This window comes from Haemaphysalis longicornis, unplaced genomic scaffold (genome assembly GCF_048455015.1).
Source record: "Haemaphysalis longicornis isolate Haplotype H1 unplaced genomic scaffold, Haemaphysalis longicornis Haplotype H1 scaffold_4, whole genome shotgun sequence".
Taxonomy (NCBI): Eukaryota; Metazoa; Arthropoda; class Arachnida; order Ixodida; family Ixodidae; genus Haemaphysalis; species Haemaphysalis longicornis.
Window position 1 is genome coordinate 40,419,935 of NW_027526361.1, and position 19,624 is coordinate 40,439,558.

General features: G+C 49.5%; 1 protein-coding gene across 1 annotated transcript; it reads left to right on the forward strand.

Annotated features, from left to right (window-relative positions):
* The first annotated feature begins 3,369 nt into the window (after positions 1-3,369).
* LOC144179726 (sodium-dependent phosphate transport protein 2C-like) lies at positions 3,370-19,325 on the forward strand. Its single transcript, XM_077708169.1, has 8 exons — positions 3,370-3,415; positions 4,335-4,655; positions 5,601-5,855; positions 8,080-8,271; positions 8,337-8,452; positions 8,516-8,633; positions 15,825-16,421; positions 18,838-19,325. The coding sequence occupies exons 1-8, from the start codon at positions 3,370-3,372 to the stop codon at positions 19,086-19,088; spliced, it is 1,896 nt and encodes a 631-aa protein (XP_077564295.1). The 3' UTR covers positions 19,089-19,325.
* The last annotated feature ends 299 nt before the right edge of the window (positions 19,326-19,624 follow it).

Here is a 19,624-nt window from a genome sequence, read left to right on the forward strand (position 1 = left end):
TTATCGTGCACCGAAATCTCGCACACATGGGCGTTCTTGCTTTTCCCCTTCATCAGAAAAGCGGCCGCGCGGCCGGGAATCGAACCCGCTACCTCGGGCTCAGCAGCCCAACGCCTTAGCCACTGAGCCACCACGGCGGGTCCGTATTCAACGCAAGGAATTGCCTAACAGCTGGCCAACTCCATGCGCTTCGTCCGGTGTTGTCTCTCTAGTCCTTGTTGCTATTGTTGCGAAAATAAGCGCTTTACACTCCAGCTAAAAATGAGTGAATCCGAGAAAGAGAGAGAAAGAGAGAGAGAGGGAAAGGGAGACAGCAAGAGGGAGGGAGGGAGGGAGGGGGGCTGCTAACGGCTTCGATTTTCGCATCCGGTTGGACACGGTTCGTATCGAACGAATCGACCACCGTTCTTGTTCCTGGCCAGGCCGGCATTTTGATGAATCGTCGAACCAATATGTTAGCTGAAAAGGCCAGAGGATGAATTCATGAGAACTGACCCACAACCGGACATCAAATAGAAGCCGAATGGGCCATTGCCCACTGGGCAATGGCCAAGCGGAGGTGGGTGAAGTGTTACCACGAAATGTGCTCCCAGCGTTTCAGTGCAATAGGTCTCATGAAAAGCTTCGTACTGCCTATTCTGCGGGCCAGACGACAGAATAATGCTCAGCGTTATTCTGTGGTCCAGATCACAGGATTATGTTCTGTTCTGAGCTACTGCTAAAAGGACTCCGCTCGTCGGCTTCCGTGGCGCAGAGACAGAGTATTGCTTTGGGCTAACAACCTGGGTTCGAGTCCCAGCAGTTATGCAGTTTTCTTTTTGCTGTAGTCTGTTCTCTTCAGTCAATTCTACGCGTTATTTATATAATAAGTGGGGATTGATATCTTTTATGTTGCTTTAGACGAATAAAGATCAACTATACCATGGTACGGTCCACAGAATAAACCTGAACTTTATCATCCACTGTTCATTATCATCATCCACTGGTCCACAAAATAGGCATTGCCGAACGGGTTGCTGTCGTCACCGTCCTCATCTTCAACGCAAGGAAGTGGATAACAGCAGGCCAATTCTTTGCGGTGGCATGCATTGTGTTGCCACGGTAGATTAAAATATCCATCGCAAGCATATAAGCAGAAACAGGGAACCCGCATCGGGAAACGCGGAGAAACAGGTCCGCTGCGCACAATCATGCAACCCTACTCCAGCAGTGTCACAAAACGTAGATCGACGCGGTCGTTCGGACAGGCATGGAAGTCAACAAGGAGCGCGTCGTAGTCGTCTTCGGCGACCACAGGTGGTTAGGCGTTTAAACTAAAGTCTACTGTTTACGCGTCGCGTAGCGGTTGTACGAAGCTCGGTGATTAAAACCAACAAAGAGCGCTGCTAGGCAACGTCGCTCTGTCGGAGTGTGAAGCCTGTCAAGGTCAGCGAGAGAGAATGCCGAACAAGTAAGAACTTGATAAAAAACGCTTACCATAGTCGGTGCGTGGCGCTGCAGGCGGGAGCGTTCGAAGTGCGTCGTCTGCTACTGTGCATAACAATGCGACGCTTCCCCAACTCAAGAGCTACCACTGGCATTCCTGGTGACCCGAGCAAGGACAGCCAGTCAATGTCAAGGAATCTTGGGCTAGGGATGCCTTTCACGGGGCCGGGCCCATAACATCACCCGCAGCTCGACGAATAAAAATTCATTCTCTTTCTCCCTCCTCAGTCGAACAAAACGAGAGATGATTAGGCAGACTAGAAACTCCAAGTAAACTCAGAAACTTCAGAAATTCGAAAGTACGCTCATGCGAAATGTATAGGTTCACTTCGTGGAGCGACACTTTTTTTTTGTCGTGCATTCGGATGTTGCTATACGATTACAGGCCACTGAGATTGTTCACAAAGTACCTTTGTCAAACCCTCATCTGGGCCCCGTATTACTGGATAAGAAAAATTCAGTTTAAACTCTCTTCCTCGGGAGAGTGGCGCAGCCCATGGATTATTGGCGAACGCGTCACGACTGCGGTTGCGTTCCGATGCCAGCAATTGAATGCAGAAGCACGCTGGGACAAGGCGCGCACCAAGTTATTATGATATGTGGCAGAAAGCCCTTTGTCGGTCATGCTATCATGCTCATTCTGTCACGCAACATTCTAAGCTCCAAAAATCAAAATGTAGCGGTATACGCAGCACTCATCATTGCGTATAGAGCGGCAGCAGGCAGTCTCACTTTCACCTAAAAAATTTAATGGACTGCAACGCTGGGATAGATGTGCATTCCAGCGCCAGCTTCCCGCCCGGAACCCGCTGTTAATTAAAATAAATAAACAAGGACATGAACAAACAAACAAACAAACAAACAAACAAACAAACAAACAAACAAACAAACAAACAAACAAACAAACAAACAAACACATGAACAAAGAAAGAAACAAACAAATGAACAAACAAGCAAACAAATGAACAAACAAACAAAGAAACGAACAAACATGAACAAACGAACAAACAAACGACCAAACAAACAAACCAACGAACAAACAAATAAAGGAACAAACATACGAACAAACAAGCAAACAAATACATAAATAAATAAATATTCGCTTTTTTTTACATTTCTCGCCTCGGATGGGAGTAAAGTTCTGCTTTGCTTTACTCTTGTAAAGGAATTCCTCTACTATAGTTTCTTGCCATTTAAGGTTCATTTACTTAACTACGCAATGCAGCCAACTTGCCCCGCAACCAGTATGATTTCCTCGTGCGTTTTCGTTCGTGCCACTTCCTCAAGAAGAAGAAGAAGAAGAACTCGTGCCGCACGAAGCACGCGGCGATACCTGTCACGCGGACCCCGTTCGTGCTCACGACGTCGCGGAACCAAAGGCTGCCGCCGGCAACTGCTGTTCTGCGGAGCCAGGGGATGTCGGAATCGCGGACCTCCCCAACGCGTCGTCGTGATAAGAAGCGACCAGTGTGCCAACCTCACGGCAAAGACCCGGCCCGTCCGTCCGAAGGTATTCGCTACTCGCCCTTTTGGTCGGAAACGCGCCCCTTGGAGGGCATAAAATCATGGGTGTGAACCTCCACGGGTGGTATACGTGCATTCAGGGCACGAGAGGAACTGAGAGCATTGCGGGGAAGAGGGGAAGAAGCGGGCCCGAACAGGAAGTTGGAGGCTCCTGACAGAGTTCGGATTTACCCCTTCACCGAGCTCACGTCTCTCTCTGCCGAGCCCTTCGGTGCCGTCGCCGCCGCGACACTACACTGCGGAACATGTGCAGGCATTTGGCGTGACGCCGACGGCTCCGAAGGGGAACGACGGAGACACACCAACGCACAGCTTGAAGGCATAGCTTGAAGGGGGGATTCGAGAGATTTTATTCCCAAGATGGCGTCCTTTTCTAGCCGGGTCGCAGCCCCCTGGCCCCCTGGTGGTAGACCACCGAAGTGCTGGAACCCGAAAACACCGATACTGCAGCCTCCTTGCCATCTGACGTCGTAGTTCGGACAATTTGGCTTTGTGTATTACCGGTGTTTTCCCGATGCGTACGGGTGTTTAAGGTACCTCCCACCACGGGGCAGAGGCCCAAGCTATGTCGACGGCGCCCGGTGGAATAAACGATTTGGGGTTCTCCTAAATTCGAGCGTGATGTCCCTTTTTCGTTGAGCCGTCGTAGCCATCACAACAATTAGGCAAAATGAGCTCTTCACCCACCATACTAATTGGGGGAGGGGATTAGATTTTCGGCCCATTCACACTAAACCACCAAAGTTCATGATGCGCTCTCCGCGCTAAAGCGTTAGAAAGTGCTAAAAATCCAGAAAACATGGTAACTGATCGCTATGACACTGTGAATACTGTGTCGCTCGCTTACGTTGTCGTCCGCTGCGATGTGAAAGGCGAGCCGATTCTCATCTCCCCCCCAGATGAAGCCCACTCCCAGAGCGCCAGCAGCTTTCGGGCCAGAGGCGAATGCCCACCCTCGAGATCAATCAGCGGGCCGACTTCTCGAGCGCCGCCACGTCCGGGAACCACTGCGCCACGGAAGCACCGAGGACGAAGCGAGCAGGAACCGCCACTTTCGAAAGCCCCGGTAGAACGCCAGGCCACGGCTGCCGCGCTTCCCATAAGCAAAGCACCCGCACTCGCACGGAGTAGCCGCGGCCGCGACGACGCTTGCCTTCCTTCTGACGTGGAGGTCACGCGTGGCAAGCCAGCGGCGAGGCCCCAGGGCGCAGACGAGGTAGCCGCGGCACCGGTAGAACAAACCACACGACGAGTCTACTTGACCGCTAAACGCACGGCGAGGAAGGCGATCGGAAGACCTTTGGATTGTCCCGTTCCTACCACAGTTCCTTCAGCACCGGAGCGCCGAGCCGGCCGCTTGGCCGAAACGTCGGCCAGCTCTGGCGAGCGGAGGGATCCCGGCTGTGCGACGGACTTGTCGTTGCCGCGGCCTCCGCCTCAGCGCTTGACCATACCCAGCTTTTTCGAGCACCCTCCGACGCCAGACGTCGGTGGAAGTCTGGAAGCCCGCCCGACAGCGAGTGCGGCCGCCGACAGCACTGCAGTCAAGAAGCGCGAGGTGGCCTTCTCGAGTGATCAGTCTGTGCGCTCCCTTCTGCAGGTGGAGGACCCCGATGTCAGCAACAGACCGCGGCCCGACAGGCAAGGTACGGCGCTTTACGTGTACGATAACAGTGCGAACACGGTTCCAAGATGGTGCGCCATAACCACCTGCACGCGTGTTAGCGTAATTCCATCTTTGATACTCCGTCACCACAAAAAAAAAATTGTTTTTCCTTAATCTGAGGCCTCATTTCGAAAGACGTCCTTCCCATGTTGACCGGCGCCCATAAACGCAAAGTGAAATGTTGCTAGCGCCCTACAGCTAATTGATTGATTGATTGATTGATTGATTGATTGTAGGGTTTTACGCGCCGACGCAACGCAGGCGATGAGGCGCGCCGTAGTGGAGGGCTCCGGATTAATTTCGACCACCGGGGGATCTCTAACGTGCGCCGAAATCTCGTACACACGGGCGTCTTCGATTTTCGCCTCCATCAGAAAAGCAACCGCCGCGGCCGGGAATCAAACCCGCGACCTCATGCTCAGCAGCGCAACGCCTTAGCCATTGAGCCACCACGGCGGGTGCTAGCGCCCTACAGCGGCCTGCAGCCAATTGTGCTTACAAGAATACCTTCATTACATGACACACACGTACAACACGTTCATTTGATAGTGTTATGCACAGATGTTTCACTTAAACTTGCCCGGTGTTTTTGTTTTTGTTTTATGAAAAGAATTGACTTGTATGGACTTAGTCGCTGACCCTTGTGCGTGGGGCCTCTTGGCACACACTGTATCTCGTTGAACTCTTACTTCCTCCGCTGCCGCAACTTTGCGGTAAACTGCATCTAGCGAAAAGGGAGACTTCATGAAGAACACAAGGCAGCGCTACAGGATGACCTGGATTCTGCACCACTAAAGCAAGGCCTGCGGTGGCGCGGCGATTAAGATATGCTTGCCCTATTTGAAATTCAGCAATCTGAAAGGCGGATAAACGTAGTGTTTCTCGGCGTGCGACCAACGGTAACGGTTTACCCTTTACGTCGCAGAGAGCTCGGTGCACTTAGCGGTGTCCATGGTGGGCAAGATGGCTGTGCTGCTGGCGTGCTGGTACCTGTTCCTGGTCTCGCTGGACCTGCTGAGCTCGGCCTTCAAGCTCTTCGCCGCACACCCGTCCTCGAGTGGCAAGAGCGAAGTGATCCGAAACCCCGTCGTGGGCATCATGACCGGCCTGCTGGTCACCGTGCTCGTGCAGAGCTCGTCATCGTCCACCTCTATAACTATCACCTTAGTCGGCTGCCAACGTGAGTGACCAATAGAGGGCGAAACCTTGTTGTTCGGTATAAGACACTGCCGCTTTGGCTGCTTCGTGCTAAGGCGAATTCCGAGTTTTGTCATTTTTCAAAAGCATCCCCTTTGCGCGACAGTGTGAGAGGCAACATGGCGTGGCCTTGCAGCTTCCCGTGTCAGTTCCATCTCAACCGTGCAATAGCGTACATGCTAAATGTACGCTTTCAGACGGACCAGACTCAATATTTCGCCCCAGGTCAGTCATTTCTTTGGTAGTGTCTATTATCCTGGTAACCGTGAGAATTACCGTCAGAAATTTCCCACGGCAGTCGCCTCTCATTGGCTAAGCACGCTACGCGGAGATTCTATGGGATAAATATTCCTACAAAGCCGTGTTTGCAGCTGCCCCTGTGTATGTATACAGGGTGTTTCAGTGAACACTTTCGAAAATTCCTGAAGGTAGCTTTTCAAAAAAAAAAAGGAATTCTCTCAAGGAACAAGCTATCAGGTTCGGCGGACGTCAGCAGTTATGAGAGACATGCGAATTACATAGTTAATTAACTAAAACTGTCTAATGAACTTTTTAATTAGCGATGTTTGGCGGTTATTGCCAATGGCGAGTTTGTAGCCACGGAGACGACGATAACCGATCAGTTTTTAAAGCAAAGGAAAATACACTCTGTAGAGCCCTGCAGCCCGCGAAAATCAAGTATTTTCCCCCCATGAAACCGAAACGCAGCGCACATGTTGCGCCAGAAGTCTAGTGCATACGCAACATCCGCTGATGACATGTTGCAGTGACTGTGTCGCCCAATTCAAGAAGGCTCTGGTGATTCCCCACGCTAGGGAATCAGCTGATATCAACGCCATCGCCTCCTGTATTTTTTCAATGAACACCTTACACCACGGCTAGCGTTATCTTTTCTTTCGTTGGTAGGCGCAAGAAAGAGGCTAGCCATTGCCCACAACACGGTCGCCCGTTTCGGGAGCCGGCGTTGGTGACAGTTTTGCTTTTCTTTTTTTTTTATTGTCTCGACCACATCTGACGTGGCATGGACGCGGCTACCAGACGTGCAAGATGTGAAACGTCACCATCCGTTCATTTTTTTTTTCGTTCGGTTTATCTGCTGTTCGTTTATAATCGCTGCGTGTTAGAAAGCGCATCGGACAAAGGAAATGTTTGTTTGCTGGGTGAGGAGGGCTTTCGCGGCTGTGGCTGCATGCTGAGACTTCCTAGCTAGGGAAAATTGAACTTACATTTCGAATTGGCCGCCACATTCATTGAAATACGTCACCAGCCGACGTTACGTTCGCTTAGGTCTTACAGCACTCCTCGAGCGCCGAGTTTCGTTTTTGAGCGAAAAACAACGGCAGGTTTCCTCGCGCTACAGGGCTTTAAACACCGACTTTTTCGTTCTTTTAAAAACTGATATGAAATCTACTTCTCCGGCACTACAAAATCATCATTGACAATACCCCCCAAACTCCGCTAATTAAGAAGTTCATTAGTGGAGTTTAATTACCCACCTAACTAATGTGCACACCCTTGATACTATCTGGTGTCCGCCGCAGCTAGCAATCTTCTTCTGAAGAGGGTTTCTTTTTTTCTCGAAGAGCCTATTTTTAAGAATTTTTGAAAGTGTTCGCTGAAACACCCTGTATATGAAAATCTGTGTAAATAAATGTTATGTTACAAGCAAAAAAAAAAAAGCCCTGTAGCGCTGTGGTATAGTACTTGGTTTTAAACGAGAAGGCTCAGGTTCGAATCCGTCATTGCGATTTTGTTAATACCTTTTTTTAATTCTCACGGCAGTTTCCATAAAAGCTCGGTGGTCTAAAATTTGCTGAATAATATTACGTCCCAACGTAACATAACCTCACTGAACCAAGCGTAACCTAACCGAACGCGTCATAACATACCCAAATCCAGCCCAACTGTAATAAACCTAATCTAACCCAGCCCAACGACACAGAACACAACCAATATCAAACGTAATTCAACCCATTCTAGAAGTCCTGCGCGTCGATCCAGCTGGAAGACTGGATCGAAGGTTTATGCGAGCAGCTACCCATTATTTCTAAAGCTATGCATCTAAGCGGTCAGCGCTCTTTTGTGTATGACCCACCGTCCATTGGTTAGGAATTAAACGAGACTTGTGAAGGATGTGTTAGCTTCGTAGGATTTTCGTGCGTCACCTGGCGCATTCAAATCTCCTCCTTCGCGCGTCGTACACGCAGTGCTGAGCGTGAAGCAGGCCATTCCGATCGTGATGGGCGCCAACTTCGGAAGCTCCGTGGCAAGCAGCGTGGCCTCGCTGTCCCAAGTGACTCGGCGGGACGAGCTGCGCAGGGCCTTCGCCGTTGCCACCGCCCACGGCCTCTTCAACTGGCTCACCATCGTCGTGCTGCTCCCCTTCGAGGTCACCTTCGGTCAGTTACGTCCCCGTCTACCGCGTCCCAACTCTTCGAATAACGGCTTCCGTTTACTCCGACAGCCTTCCTAGAGTCATCTTCGAGGATGGTTGTGGAGGCCCTGGACCGCAAGCATCGCCTTCTCCGGTACAACCACCTGCGTGCGCTCACCCGGCCGCTGACCAATTTCATCGTCCAGGTGCGTATAAGTGTGGACGTGGTGCACGCGCATGCGCAGTGTAACAGCGCCGGTACTCCGCAGCTTGAAGAAGCCAGGCCTCCTCCGAAGATGGCCGCGGAGCACACCAGTGGCACTGGCCTCGTACTGAACACCGTGCGCACCTGCTGCGCCTTCAACGGCAGCCGCTGCGTGCGCCCGTGTAAGCAACACCACCTTTCTGCTGCCTTTCCGTGCTAATCACAAGAGCTGAACGGTGAAACTACCTTGTGTCGATTTGTTGCGCTGCTGAGCACAAGGTCGCGGGTTCGACTCCCGGCCGCGGCGGCCTCCTTTCTGATGGACGCGAAAAGCAAAAACGCCCGCGTGTGCGAGATTTCGGCGCACGTTAAAGATCCCCAGCTGGTCAAAATTGATCCGGAGCCCTCCACTACGGCGCGCCTCATCGCCTGCGTTGCGTCGGCGCGTTACCCCTCAATCAATCATCAACCAACCTTGCGTCGATTTTTAAAATCTAGCATGATGCGATTGTGGACATGTGCACTCAACAGAAGTCATCTATGGCGACCTGGACTTCAGTACGGAAATAGTGAATAATGTGATAGTATTACAGTGTATCTGATGGCAAAAAGACGTGTAAAGCGGCGTCGGGGTATGTGCTGAAAACACAAATTCGGTTACTACTGCTATCATGTACTGTCTGGTGTGAGGCACATGTTAGCAAAATATTTTAACCAGCGCACTTAAAAGATAAATTAAAAAAAGGAGAAAAAATAAATATGTGAAAGTGAACTCCACTTAAGTAATAGTGGATATTAGACAAGAGAGAAAGGAAGATGTGCTGGGTAATAATTCTCGCTATTAGGCGATATCGCAAACCGACTTCGGGAAGAAGGAAAAACAGATGTAGGTAAAGTGGAAGAGAGTCGGTGTCGGCACATTCATGTCAAGCAGCTGCACAAGGTGGCAGGCCGTAACTAAGGCCATACTCAACCTTTTCTGGCATGAGGTACGACTCTCAAAAATTCGGTAGGACTGTTCTAGAGGAATTATATTTTTTATGCAGCAAACTTTTATCTTTAGTACTAGCTCAGGAAAAGAATTTTTGCAGAAACATGTAGTACTTTTAGGTAATTAACCGCCAGAAGTTGCGTCTGATGACGATCACCGCTGCGTCCGCGGGCAAAATCACTTACTGAACGCAAAGCAATGTTTTACGTTCAATGCGCTTACTTCACGAGAAAAATTTGCAAAACACTGAAGTACTATCGAGCAGATGGTCATAAACATATACTGCGATGTCACAAAAAGTCGGACACAAGTCGTTGAGTCGAGGCGGTCTGGACGCCCCGATGCGGAGGTGCAGTGATCCACTTCGAACAGCTGATCCTTGCTTTCAGCAGGGATGCCTCTCGCCACGAGAGGCAGACAAAAGAAGAGCAGGTGCTCACTGCTTCTGCAGCCAGTCGTCCCTGACAATGCAACCTGACGGCTCAAGGCGGAGACGGGAATTTTGGGGCTCTGGCAGCACGGCTGATATTGCGTGGCACGCTGAAGTCCCCCGTAACGCAGCATCTGCTACCTTTTTACGCCTGGAGAGACATTCGTTATAACTATGCATAGCTTTTTGTTGTTTACAAGTCAGGCGAAACGCGAGCTATTTGAGCTACCGTGAAAGTAACAGCTGAATCCGCTTGATTCATTTCTCCAGATGAAAAGCTGGAAGGGCATTACCGTATTTACTCGATTCTAAGCACCCCGTTTTTTCCACGATCGCGATGCCAAAAGTGAGGGGGGTGCTTAGATTCGAAAATCCTAGACGCAAGAAATGTCTTATTTGGCAAACGTTCAAAAGAAAAACAGGTACAGACAGTGAACGCACCCCTTACGTCTGATACTCAATCACCGTCACTATTATTAGAGCCCGTTAAGCCACTTGGACCGCCGCTTTCGGTATCTCCCAGAAGACCCGCCGCGGTGGCTCAGTGGCTAAGGCGTTGCGCTGCTGAGCACAAGGTCGCGGGTTCGATTCCCGGCCGCGGCGGCCGCTTTTCTGATGGAGGCGAAAAGCAAAAACGCCCGTGTGTACGAGATTTCGGCGCACGATAAAGATCCCCAGGTGGTCAAAACTAATCCGGAGCCCTCCACTACGGCGCGCCTCATCGCCTGCGTTGCGTCGGCGCGTTAAACCCTACAATCAATCAATCTCCCAGAAGGTCGCCCTCGGTTCCGTTGAAGTGGTTTGTAATTGAAAACTTCATAAATTATTGGGCCACAACGTCAGCTCGGGCCCACTTCCACGCGTCTGAAATCGTCCTTGAGATGGTTGCTTAGTAGAGCGGGTGCTTCTATTCTCATGCAAACATTCTTTCCCATTTTTTTTCCAATAGCAGGGGAGGGTGCTTAGAATGTAGAGGTGCTTAGAATCCCAAAAATACGGTATATATCTAAAAAGGCAGTGTCCAAGAAACTAAATTTAGTCCAATGCATGTATATTCCCAGGAACAGGGGCATCGCCATTCAGCTATCGGTCCTTGAGAACGACAAGCAAAGAGAGTTTTGGGGGGAAATTTTTGTGGCACTGTAAAAAAAAACTTCATTTTAGAAATCCCCTAGTTTCGCGGTTCAGAATATTTCGTAAACTTAGGGCACGCAAAAAAAATGCAAATTTAGTAGGCTACTCATGAGGTCGGAGACTTTGCTCGAATTCTTCGTTGCGCAGGTTCTCACTGATCGGCCTCGCAGTAGCAGTAAGGCAAAAGTGCGGAAAACGTCATCGTAAGCTAAGAGAAGGCTGCAAAGGTGTTGACCTGACCCCGAAACATGCGCGGATGTTCACAGTTTACAACAAAAGCCTTTCTGGGGGAGGGGGGGGGGGGAGGGGGATTAATTCATGCCTAATTTTGTTCTACGTTAGCGCTCGGCCCAAAGTCGGATTTAAGAACGCATTTGTGCGGGCAAATCATTTCGCTGAAGCTCTCGCCTTTGGCTCAATGGCAGGTCTCAAGTGCTTGGGGCTGTAGAGTATTCATCACCTTAAAAGCTGGTCGAAAGTGGTTTACAAAGCGGCTTGAAGTAATCCTGATGCAGCTACATGTTTTTCTTGTCACTTCCATACTTCTCATCAGAAGACAAAATATCTAAAATCGTTCTGCCTTTCCATGGCCTGTTGGTCTTCTTTATTCTACCCAGAAGCAAGGGGAGGGAGGTAAAAACACACGGAGCAAAAATAACCTCACAAAGAAGCACAAACACCCTTGCCCTTTTGTTCTTTTACCGTAACGAGACTATCGGCTGGTTACGCGTTAGATGATAAGAAAATATGCGCTATCTTCAACAATGTAAGAGGGTAATCCGATACTTGAGATGCGGAAGAAGTTTTTGCGTCCGGGGAGGACTGCCGCAGGAATATTATCATTTCCATACACATGAACCTTGTGTGAAGTCGTGGTTCCAGTGGCGGCAGCAAGACGGCTGAGATGCAATACGCGGCAAATGAAACGCGAACACGAAAATATGAATCGGGACACGCAAATAGTGCGATTTCTTTCCATAAAAGTCAAAATGACGCGTGGCTTGATTGCAAAAACAAAACCGGAAATGTGGCTTTCCGAATATACCAATGGCGCGCCAGTATTAGACCTCAACGAAGATTTTTTTTTTTCAATTTTGCGTGTTTTGATTTATATGTTCGTGTTCGCGTTTCATTTGCCGCGTATTGTACCTGTTTCAGACTCCGTCTCAAACGCCAATCTTCGGTGTTCGCGAACTTTGCGACCGCGAGTACTAGTGAGTAATTAGTAGAGACAGGAACTTTAAGCACGAAAAAAACATGTTTTAGGCGCCTATAACAGGCCCTGAAAAATGCCATTTAGGCATTTATAGGCTCCAAGTACTGTCGTTTAGGCACATATAGGCTCAATTTACATTTACTTCAGCAGCATATTTTACGATAAATTTTTGACTTGCAGTAAAAACAGTGGACAAGTCTTGGACTGTAGGAAAGTAATGCTATTTTCTTTGTGAAAATTGTTCATGAGGTTTAACTCGCCGACGCTACACGGGCGATGAGGCGCGCCGTAGTGGAGGGCTCCAGATTATTTTGACCACCTGGGCTCCAGATTAATTTTGACCACCTGGGGATCTTTAAAGCAGCCATGAAGAGAAAATACAAGTTGGGTTTATTAGAAAGACTGCTTAGTCCCGATAACAATGATACCAATATCATCGCAATCTTCGAAAAAATAACGGAGATATTAACGAAAACGTGTGAAGCCGTGGCGACCCCCTAGCTAATTTCCCGCAACTTTTCTATGACGTCACGGAACCTTGTTTGTGCAATTGGCGCCCCCCTAACTGACCTGTCGCGACGACACATGACTGGACGTCTGTAATGGGGTCTCTAGTTCCATTTTACCGCATCACTTGAATGCTAACGTGCAGTTAACGGACTGAAAATTATGTTTTATTGTTGGCCCGTATGACGTCAATCTCGCTCATAACACGTCACTGTGGCGCAAAATTTGAAAGTTATTAAATACTTCTTGCTTTTTTTTCGTTAAAAAACATCTTTTGGGGCTGCAATGGAGCTGAGTGAGATACTGAAACCTAGTTCTTTCAAATTAAACGAAGTTGTATTTTCTCTTCATGGCTCCTTTAACGGGCGCTGAAAGTTCAAACACACGGGCGGTTTCGCTTTTCACCTCCATCAGAAAAGCGGCCGCCGCCGTGGCAGTAATCGAACCCGGGTGCTTGGGCTCAGCAGCACAACGCCTTAGCTACTGAGCCACCGCGGCGGGCTCGTGAAAATTAGTCACACGAGAGTTTCTATTTTAACATTTTTACGCGAAATGCCAGGTGATTCCACAACAAAGAAAAAAAGACACATTACAAGCGAGACCCATCTCTAATGATTAGCGGTTGAAGTTGTACCTTAATTCAGTCGATAATTGTGTACGAAAAAACAACCCCATACTTTCACTGATGTTCTAGGAGTGTGCTTGTACTTGGGACGCTCCATGACCTCATTCCATCTGGAATATCAGAATGTTTGGTGCTCAGAACCTTCGGCACTTTTAGCACAGGGATTCCAGGAATTTTATGTTAGACGGGAATGGGAGATTGTCAGACAGGAATGGCTCTATCGGCAACCGGTCCTTCAGGGATGGTGGCGGATCTGTCCTAGGCCTCCCAAATGAGCTTAGCATTGTTAGTCAGAGTGGCGCCCAAGCTGTCAGCTGCAAAAATGCTTTCTGCTAAGAGTGCGAAATAAGCACACGAATGTGCCAAGTCACGTTCAAGTGTATCGTGGTATAAATAATTTCGGTTGCGACGCTTTTGTCGACTGCAAAGTTATTGTACCACCAGCGAGTGTTTTTTGTAGTAGTTTTCCGCCCTTAGCCGAGTTTTTTAAGGGGTAACAACGGGCTCTGGTGGAAGAGGCACAATCGGTAACTGCTGCTGGAAGAAACAACTGCAGACCGAAGAAAGATCTTAACTGCAGGTATTTATTTGCTGACAGAGCAGAACGACCTCATCAGCTCTTCACAGCACCGATGAATCCCACAGATAGTGCAGAGAAGGGCAATAATTCCGTACAAATAACTGAGCTACTCTGTTCTGCAGAAGCAGATGACTAGGGAAACTGTGGGAATAACACCATTCAGGAACTATGCGCATATACCGATTATCAATATTAGCACGCAACATTCTTTGCCACTGATTCCCTCATTACCGTGTTTCAAACGCCCTTGGTGGTTACCCAGCACGGCAAATGACGGCTGTCACGACTGGAGTACTTAAAAAGTGACGACATGTTCATCCCTACAAGCTCCGTTTCTCGTTCCTTCTTCGTCCTACACGTGCTACATCTTGCCGGCGGGTGGCGTACCTATGATCGGTGGGTGACTGTGCACATGTTTGTGGGGTCACATTAAAGCTTTGGTGTGTCAGATTTGCACGTGGTTCTCCCTTCGGAGGCGTTTTTCACCTTAAGTGGCATGTCCGCGACTGCGTCGCGTCATTTCCTGCATTTTCTTGTTTTTTTATTGCTTTGAAAATGAATAGGGCACATGAGCAAACTTTTTCGCCGTTGGTCCGCGGACACAGAGCGTCAGAAGGACATAGAACAAAACAGCTCGTTTGGACAGGGGTGACGTCGGTGAGGTTGGCTGCGGTGTCGTTGCGTACGGACCTCTGGCCACTCGGCCGATGTGGCGAGGTCGAGGTGGCGGTGGTTCGAGCACGATTTCAGTTTCTCGGCTTGCTCGCCACGGCTCGGGGATTTTTCTCTCAAATGGGGTGCGACAAACGCCCCGTTTCGGGCTTCTGAAGCGAGAGCATTCTACGCAGAACGTCGACTCGAAAACTAAAAAAAAAGGCGTATATAACAGTCATTTTTCGACGCTAAAAAGCCCACATAAACTCATATAGTCAAAAGGCGCTAAAAAGCCCATATAGACAAAATATGCACTTATATATATAGACAAAATATGCACTTATAGGGACAAAAATTATTGCTTAAAATGGTCCCCTCGCCTTAGTTCATGTTTCTTGTGTCCTGTGTCAAGCCTATAGGCTTGACACAGACTCAAGGGGGAAATGAGCATTCTGCCTAAAATTCCAGTCTCTTGTAATTACATTTAACATGTTATTGCTAATTGTCTCTGGTTAACTTTAGCTCTCAATGCCTAACTGTGTACGGTGTCCGTACCATACGAATGAAGTGCATTATGCCTGCAAATAAGGTTCGGCCGAAAGTTGATTAAGGCTTCCGTTGTAGAACTAATTTCGACGCTGGCGCGTTAACGTCATTGGCAAGCTTGAGGTGAAGTCAAGAAAATCTATTTGAGTGAGAGGTGCAATGAAATAGTAAAATCATTTTCCAACCCTTCTGATAAACGCGGAAATTTGACATGCTGTTTCATATCATACAACAAACGCAAAGGCGGGACCACATCCCTTCACGGAACCAAAGGAACTAATTAAATTCGATTGTTCTGTTTTAAGGCGCATATACGAACGCTTGAAAAAAAAAATGGCGCAGCTCGCACTAATGGTGCAAGGCGGGAGAAACAGCAGAGCTGGCGACCCCTCTCCCTACATCAGATACCCGGCTGTTGCCCCTCACATAGATTTCCGAACTTGCCGCTGAACGTTCTCCATGACTGGCAGGCCCAGATCGTTTCGTCCGCAGGCTTTCCCATCCTTCCCAAAGTGGACCGTGTTAGCAAGCGCAACAACCGGCGGCAATCTACTTCGCGAACTCGGCGTCTGCAGTGCGAGCTGTTCTGTGCTGCCCTCTTCAAGCGAGGACCTAGGTCCAGGCGCAGTAATCCTCTGAAGACTCATATCGGAGCAAACCAGCATCTCGTCCCCCTGCCATGCATCGCAGGCCAGAACGCGCTGGCGCGGCTCCAGCTGAGCGACCAGACGGCCGGCCTGGTGCTGCTCTTCTTCTCGCTGCTGCTGCTGCTGGGCTGCCTGAACCTGCTGGCGCGCACGCTGAGCCCCGTGCTGCGGCTGCAGCTCGTGCTGTCGCGCGTGCCGCCCGGCCCGCTCGAGGGCTACGCCTGCCTCTGCCTCGGCCTGCTCGCCACGCTCGTGCTCCAGAGCAGCACGGCGCTCAGCTCGGCGCTCGCCCTGCTCGCCGCCTCGGCCGGAGGGGGAGACCGCGCCGCGCCCGACGCCGTCCACCTGCGCCGCCTGTACCCGGTACTGGTGGGCGCCAACATCGGCACCACGAGCACGGGCCTGCTGGCCGCGCTGGCCGCCGAGCCCACGGCCGAGGCGCTGCAGGTGGCGCTGTGCCACAGCTTCTTCAACGTGTACGGCGCGCTGCTCTTCTTCCCCGTGCCCTTCATGCGCTTCCCGCTGCCGCTGGCGCAGCTGCTGGCCGCCACGGCGGCCCAGTACCGCTGGTTCGCCGTCGCCTACCTGCTGCTCGTCTTCCTCACGCTGCCGCTCACGGCGCTCGTGCTCTCCTTCGCCGGTGCGTTCCCCCACCTTATCGAGGGAGCATTGCGCGCAATTTCTGTTCGGAACTGCTCGCAACGCAGAAGCGAGAGCGGAAGCTTACAACTTCTGCCAGCTTAGTTATTGAAGTGCATGAAGTTTTGAATATTGTTTGCTGCCCCTGTGTATCAGCAAGCACCCACCAATGCCGACAGAATTAGACTCCAGGCAGCCTGCATGCGCTTTTTCGGTAACCCTAGCTCGTCTGTTGCGCCAACAACTTAATAAAAAGACATACATAGCACTCCAGACAGAATAGGACCTAGTAAATTTAGCCGTTTGTGTGAGTGAGGCATGAACAGTTGATTTAACACCACTGAACCAATTACCAGAGTTTTGTTAACCAACTTGCTAATTTCTCAAGTGCTAAGAGACAGCTATAGACTGAATTTTAATTTACCCTGTTCAGCTGCTCCTTGTCTGGCCGGTCCCTTTTATAGTGTTGCAAAGAAATCAGCGGGACGGCGAAACGTATACACCAAGCACACACCCTAAATACGTCCCGAGCGCGCTCGCTTGAATCGCTCCCTTCGGTGGATCACGTTTCGTTATCTCCAGCGTGTAAGAAGACATCATATACCTTCCGACATTCCGGCATGCAGGCATTGCGGAATCAGGGTGTAGAAGAGCATTACTTAAGAACGCTACAGGATGTCTACAATGGGTCCACAGCTACATCGTCTTCAGTAAGGAGAGCAGTAAAATACCTACAAGGAAGGGCGTCAGACAAGGACACACAATACCTCCAATGTTTTCACAGCATGTCTACAAGAAGTATTCAGAACACTGGATCGGGAAGAGGGCGTAAAGGTTAATGGAGGATACCTCAGTAACCTCAAACTTGCTGATGACGTTGCCTTGCTAAGTAATTCGGGGGACGAATTGCAAAGCATTATTACCGCACTGGACAAGCAGAGTAGAATCGTGGGCCTGAAAATTAATATGCAGAAAACTAAAGTAATGATCAATAACCCCGGGACAGCACAGCAGTTTGAGATAGGTGGCGAGGCAGTGGAAGTGGTAAGCGAATATATCTACTTAGGCCAAGTTGTGAAACCAGATCCCAACCATGAGGCAGAGATCATTAGAAGGATAAGAAAGGGTGGAGTGCATTCGGCAGGCATTCTCAGATAATGAATGGCAGCCCAGGATTGTCCCTGAAGAAGAAAGTGTATGACAGATGCCTCTTACCGGTACTCACCTACGATGCAGAAACTTGGAGGCTCACTAAAAGGGTTCAACTTAAATTGAGGACGACTCAGCGAGCAACGGAACGGAAGATGATAGGTGTAACGTTGAGGGTCAAGAAGAGAGCGGAGTGGGCCAGGAAACAAACGCGTGTTAAGGACATATGAGTAGAAATTAAGAAGAAATTGACGTTGGCAGGGTATGTAATGCAAAGGCAAGATAATCGTTTGTCATTAATTGAGGGTAACAGAGTGGATCCCTAGAGAAGGCAAGCGCGGCAGGGTGTGGCAGAAAGTTAGGTGGGCAGATGAGATCAGGAAGTTTGCGGGGATACATTGCTCGCAGTTAGCACGAAACAGCTATAACTGGGGATCTATGGGAGAGGCGTTTGCCCTGCAGAGGGCGTAGACAGGCTGATGATGATGACCTTCCGACAGCTTATGCTCCAGGCGATTATACGCTTGAGGGCTATCTAGTCCTGGCACAGGGGACCGAATTGTTATTTTGGCGGACAACGAGCTTTCCAATAAAGATGTTGAGGGATGCGTCCGCGTTTGTGACAAGCGAGGTATAAAAACAATGCCGAAGGCCTTTTCATGCTAGCCCGGGCGAATGTGCATCAGCCATCGCAATTCGAACAGAACCATTTTGCCTGAACAATAACATATCTAGCTATCGCCTGAAATAACATTTAGCTGACATATGGCTTTTCATTCAGAGATATCTCGCGAGTACACGTAAGTACTAGTTATGACACGCTGATTGCAATGAAGAAAAAGCTACGCACAAATTATGGCACAAAAGAAACATCCTACCAAATATGCTTTTAAATTCAAATATCGTTACATTGGCCATAGCCGAGAGGAGCGCTTCATTACAGGTTTTACAAGGACTATAGCCTTTCACCTGCTGTTCGAACAATAAGTATACAAATCTCCGTCGTAGTTTTTCCGCTCGACATTTTATAATTCTGTGATTCTTCTACGTTCATCTTATGATGCTGCGTCTGAAAAGGGTAAGGGGATGACATCTCGTCAGGCATTGCAATTGCCTGACGATACAACCGCATTTGTCTGAATTTGTTGTTATTGTTCGAATTTGTTTGTTGTCCGCTTTTGTTGTTGTTGTCCCCTAAAAAACACATTTGTTGTCCGAATGAACGATGAACCGAGCGCAGAGCGCAGTGCTAACAAATCTCGACGCAGGAAGCATGCTCTTCAGCGCCGTCGGCGTGCCAGTCCTCATGGCCGCTTTCCTCCTGGTGGCGCTCAACGCCGTCCAGAAGCACAACCCCGGCCGGCTACCGCCCTTTCTGCGCTCCTGGTCTTGGCTGCCCCTCTGGACGCACTCGCTGGCGCCGCTGGACGCACTGCTCGAAGACAAGCTGCTGCGCCGGTGCCGCCTGCTGGACGCCTTCCTGGGCCCGCCACCTTCTCCAGCACCGGAGAAGCGATAGCGCGGTGTCCCAAGCGTACAGCCACGTCCGTGGCCCAGCGCACTACACCGCCGTGTGGCCGTCGTGGTGCACCAGAGACTTGCACGCCACCTCCGTTCGTGCGCGTGCACCTTGCTCGACGTTTTTTTTATTGATATTAGAAACGCATCTTCTTAGATTTCACGGATGGTTCACAACGACTGATCATTGTATGATATATAGTGAATGTTCGTAGATTTTATGATGCGAAGCTCACCGTTTGGATGGTTGAACGAGCCGTAGCTTTTTCTGATAGTTTTAACGTTCGATGAGTTGCTTAAACTGTTCGCACCGGACCGACATTCTTAATGTGAATATAAGCTTTGTATAGGTTATCAGACATTCCTGTCATGCCTAAGTGCATTTTTAGACTACGAATTGTTTGTTTTTGTGTTTGCGAAGCTGCGCTCGTAACCGCGCAGCTTTAAACCTTACTATAACTAAACTTAGCAAGGTTATAACTAAACGTATAAGCGTTTATACGTTTAGTGTCTGCATCAGCTGTAGGTGCTCGTGAC

Coding starts and splice junctions, on each gene's coding strand:
- LOC144179726 (XM_077708169.1), top strand. CDS start 3,370: ATGGCGTCCTTTTCTAGCCGGGTCGCAGCCCCCTGGCCCCCTGGTG. Junction 8,272..8,336: donor CCCCTTCGAGGTCACCTTCG/GTCAGTTACGTC, acceptor TTACTCCGACAG/CCTTCCTAGAGTCATCTTCG. Junction 8,634..15,824: donor CAGCCGCTGCGTGCGCCCGT/GTAAGCAACACC, acceptor CATGCATCGCAG/GCCAGAACGCGCTGGCGCGG.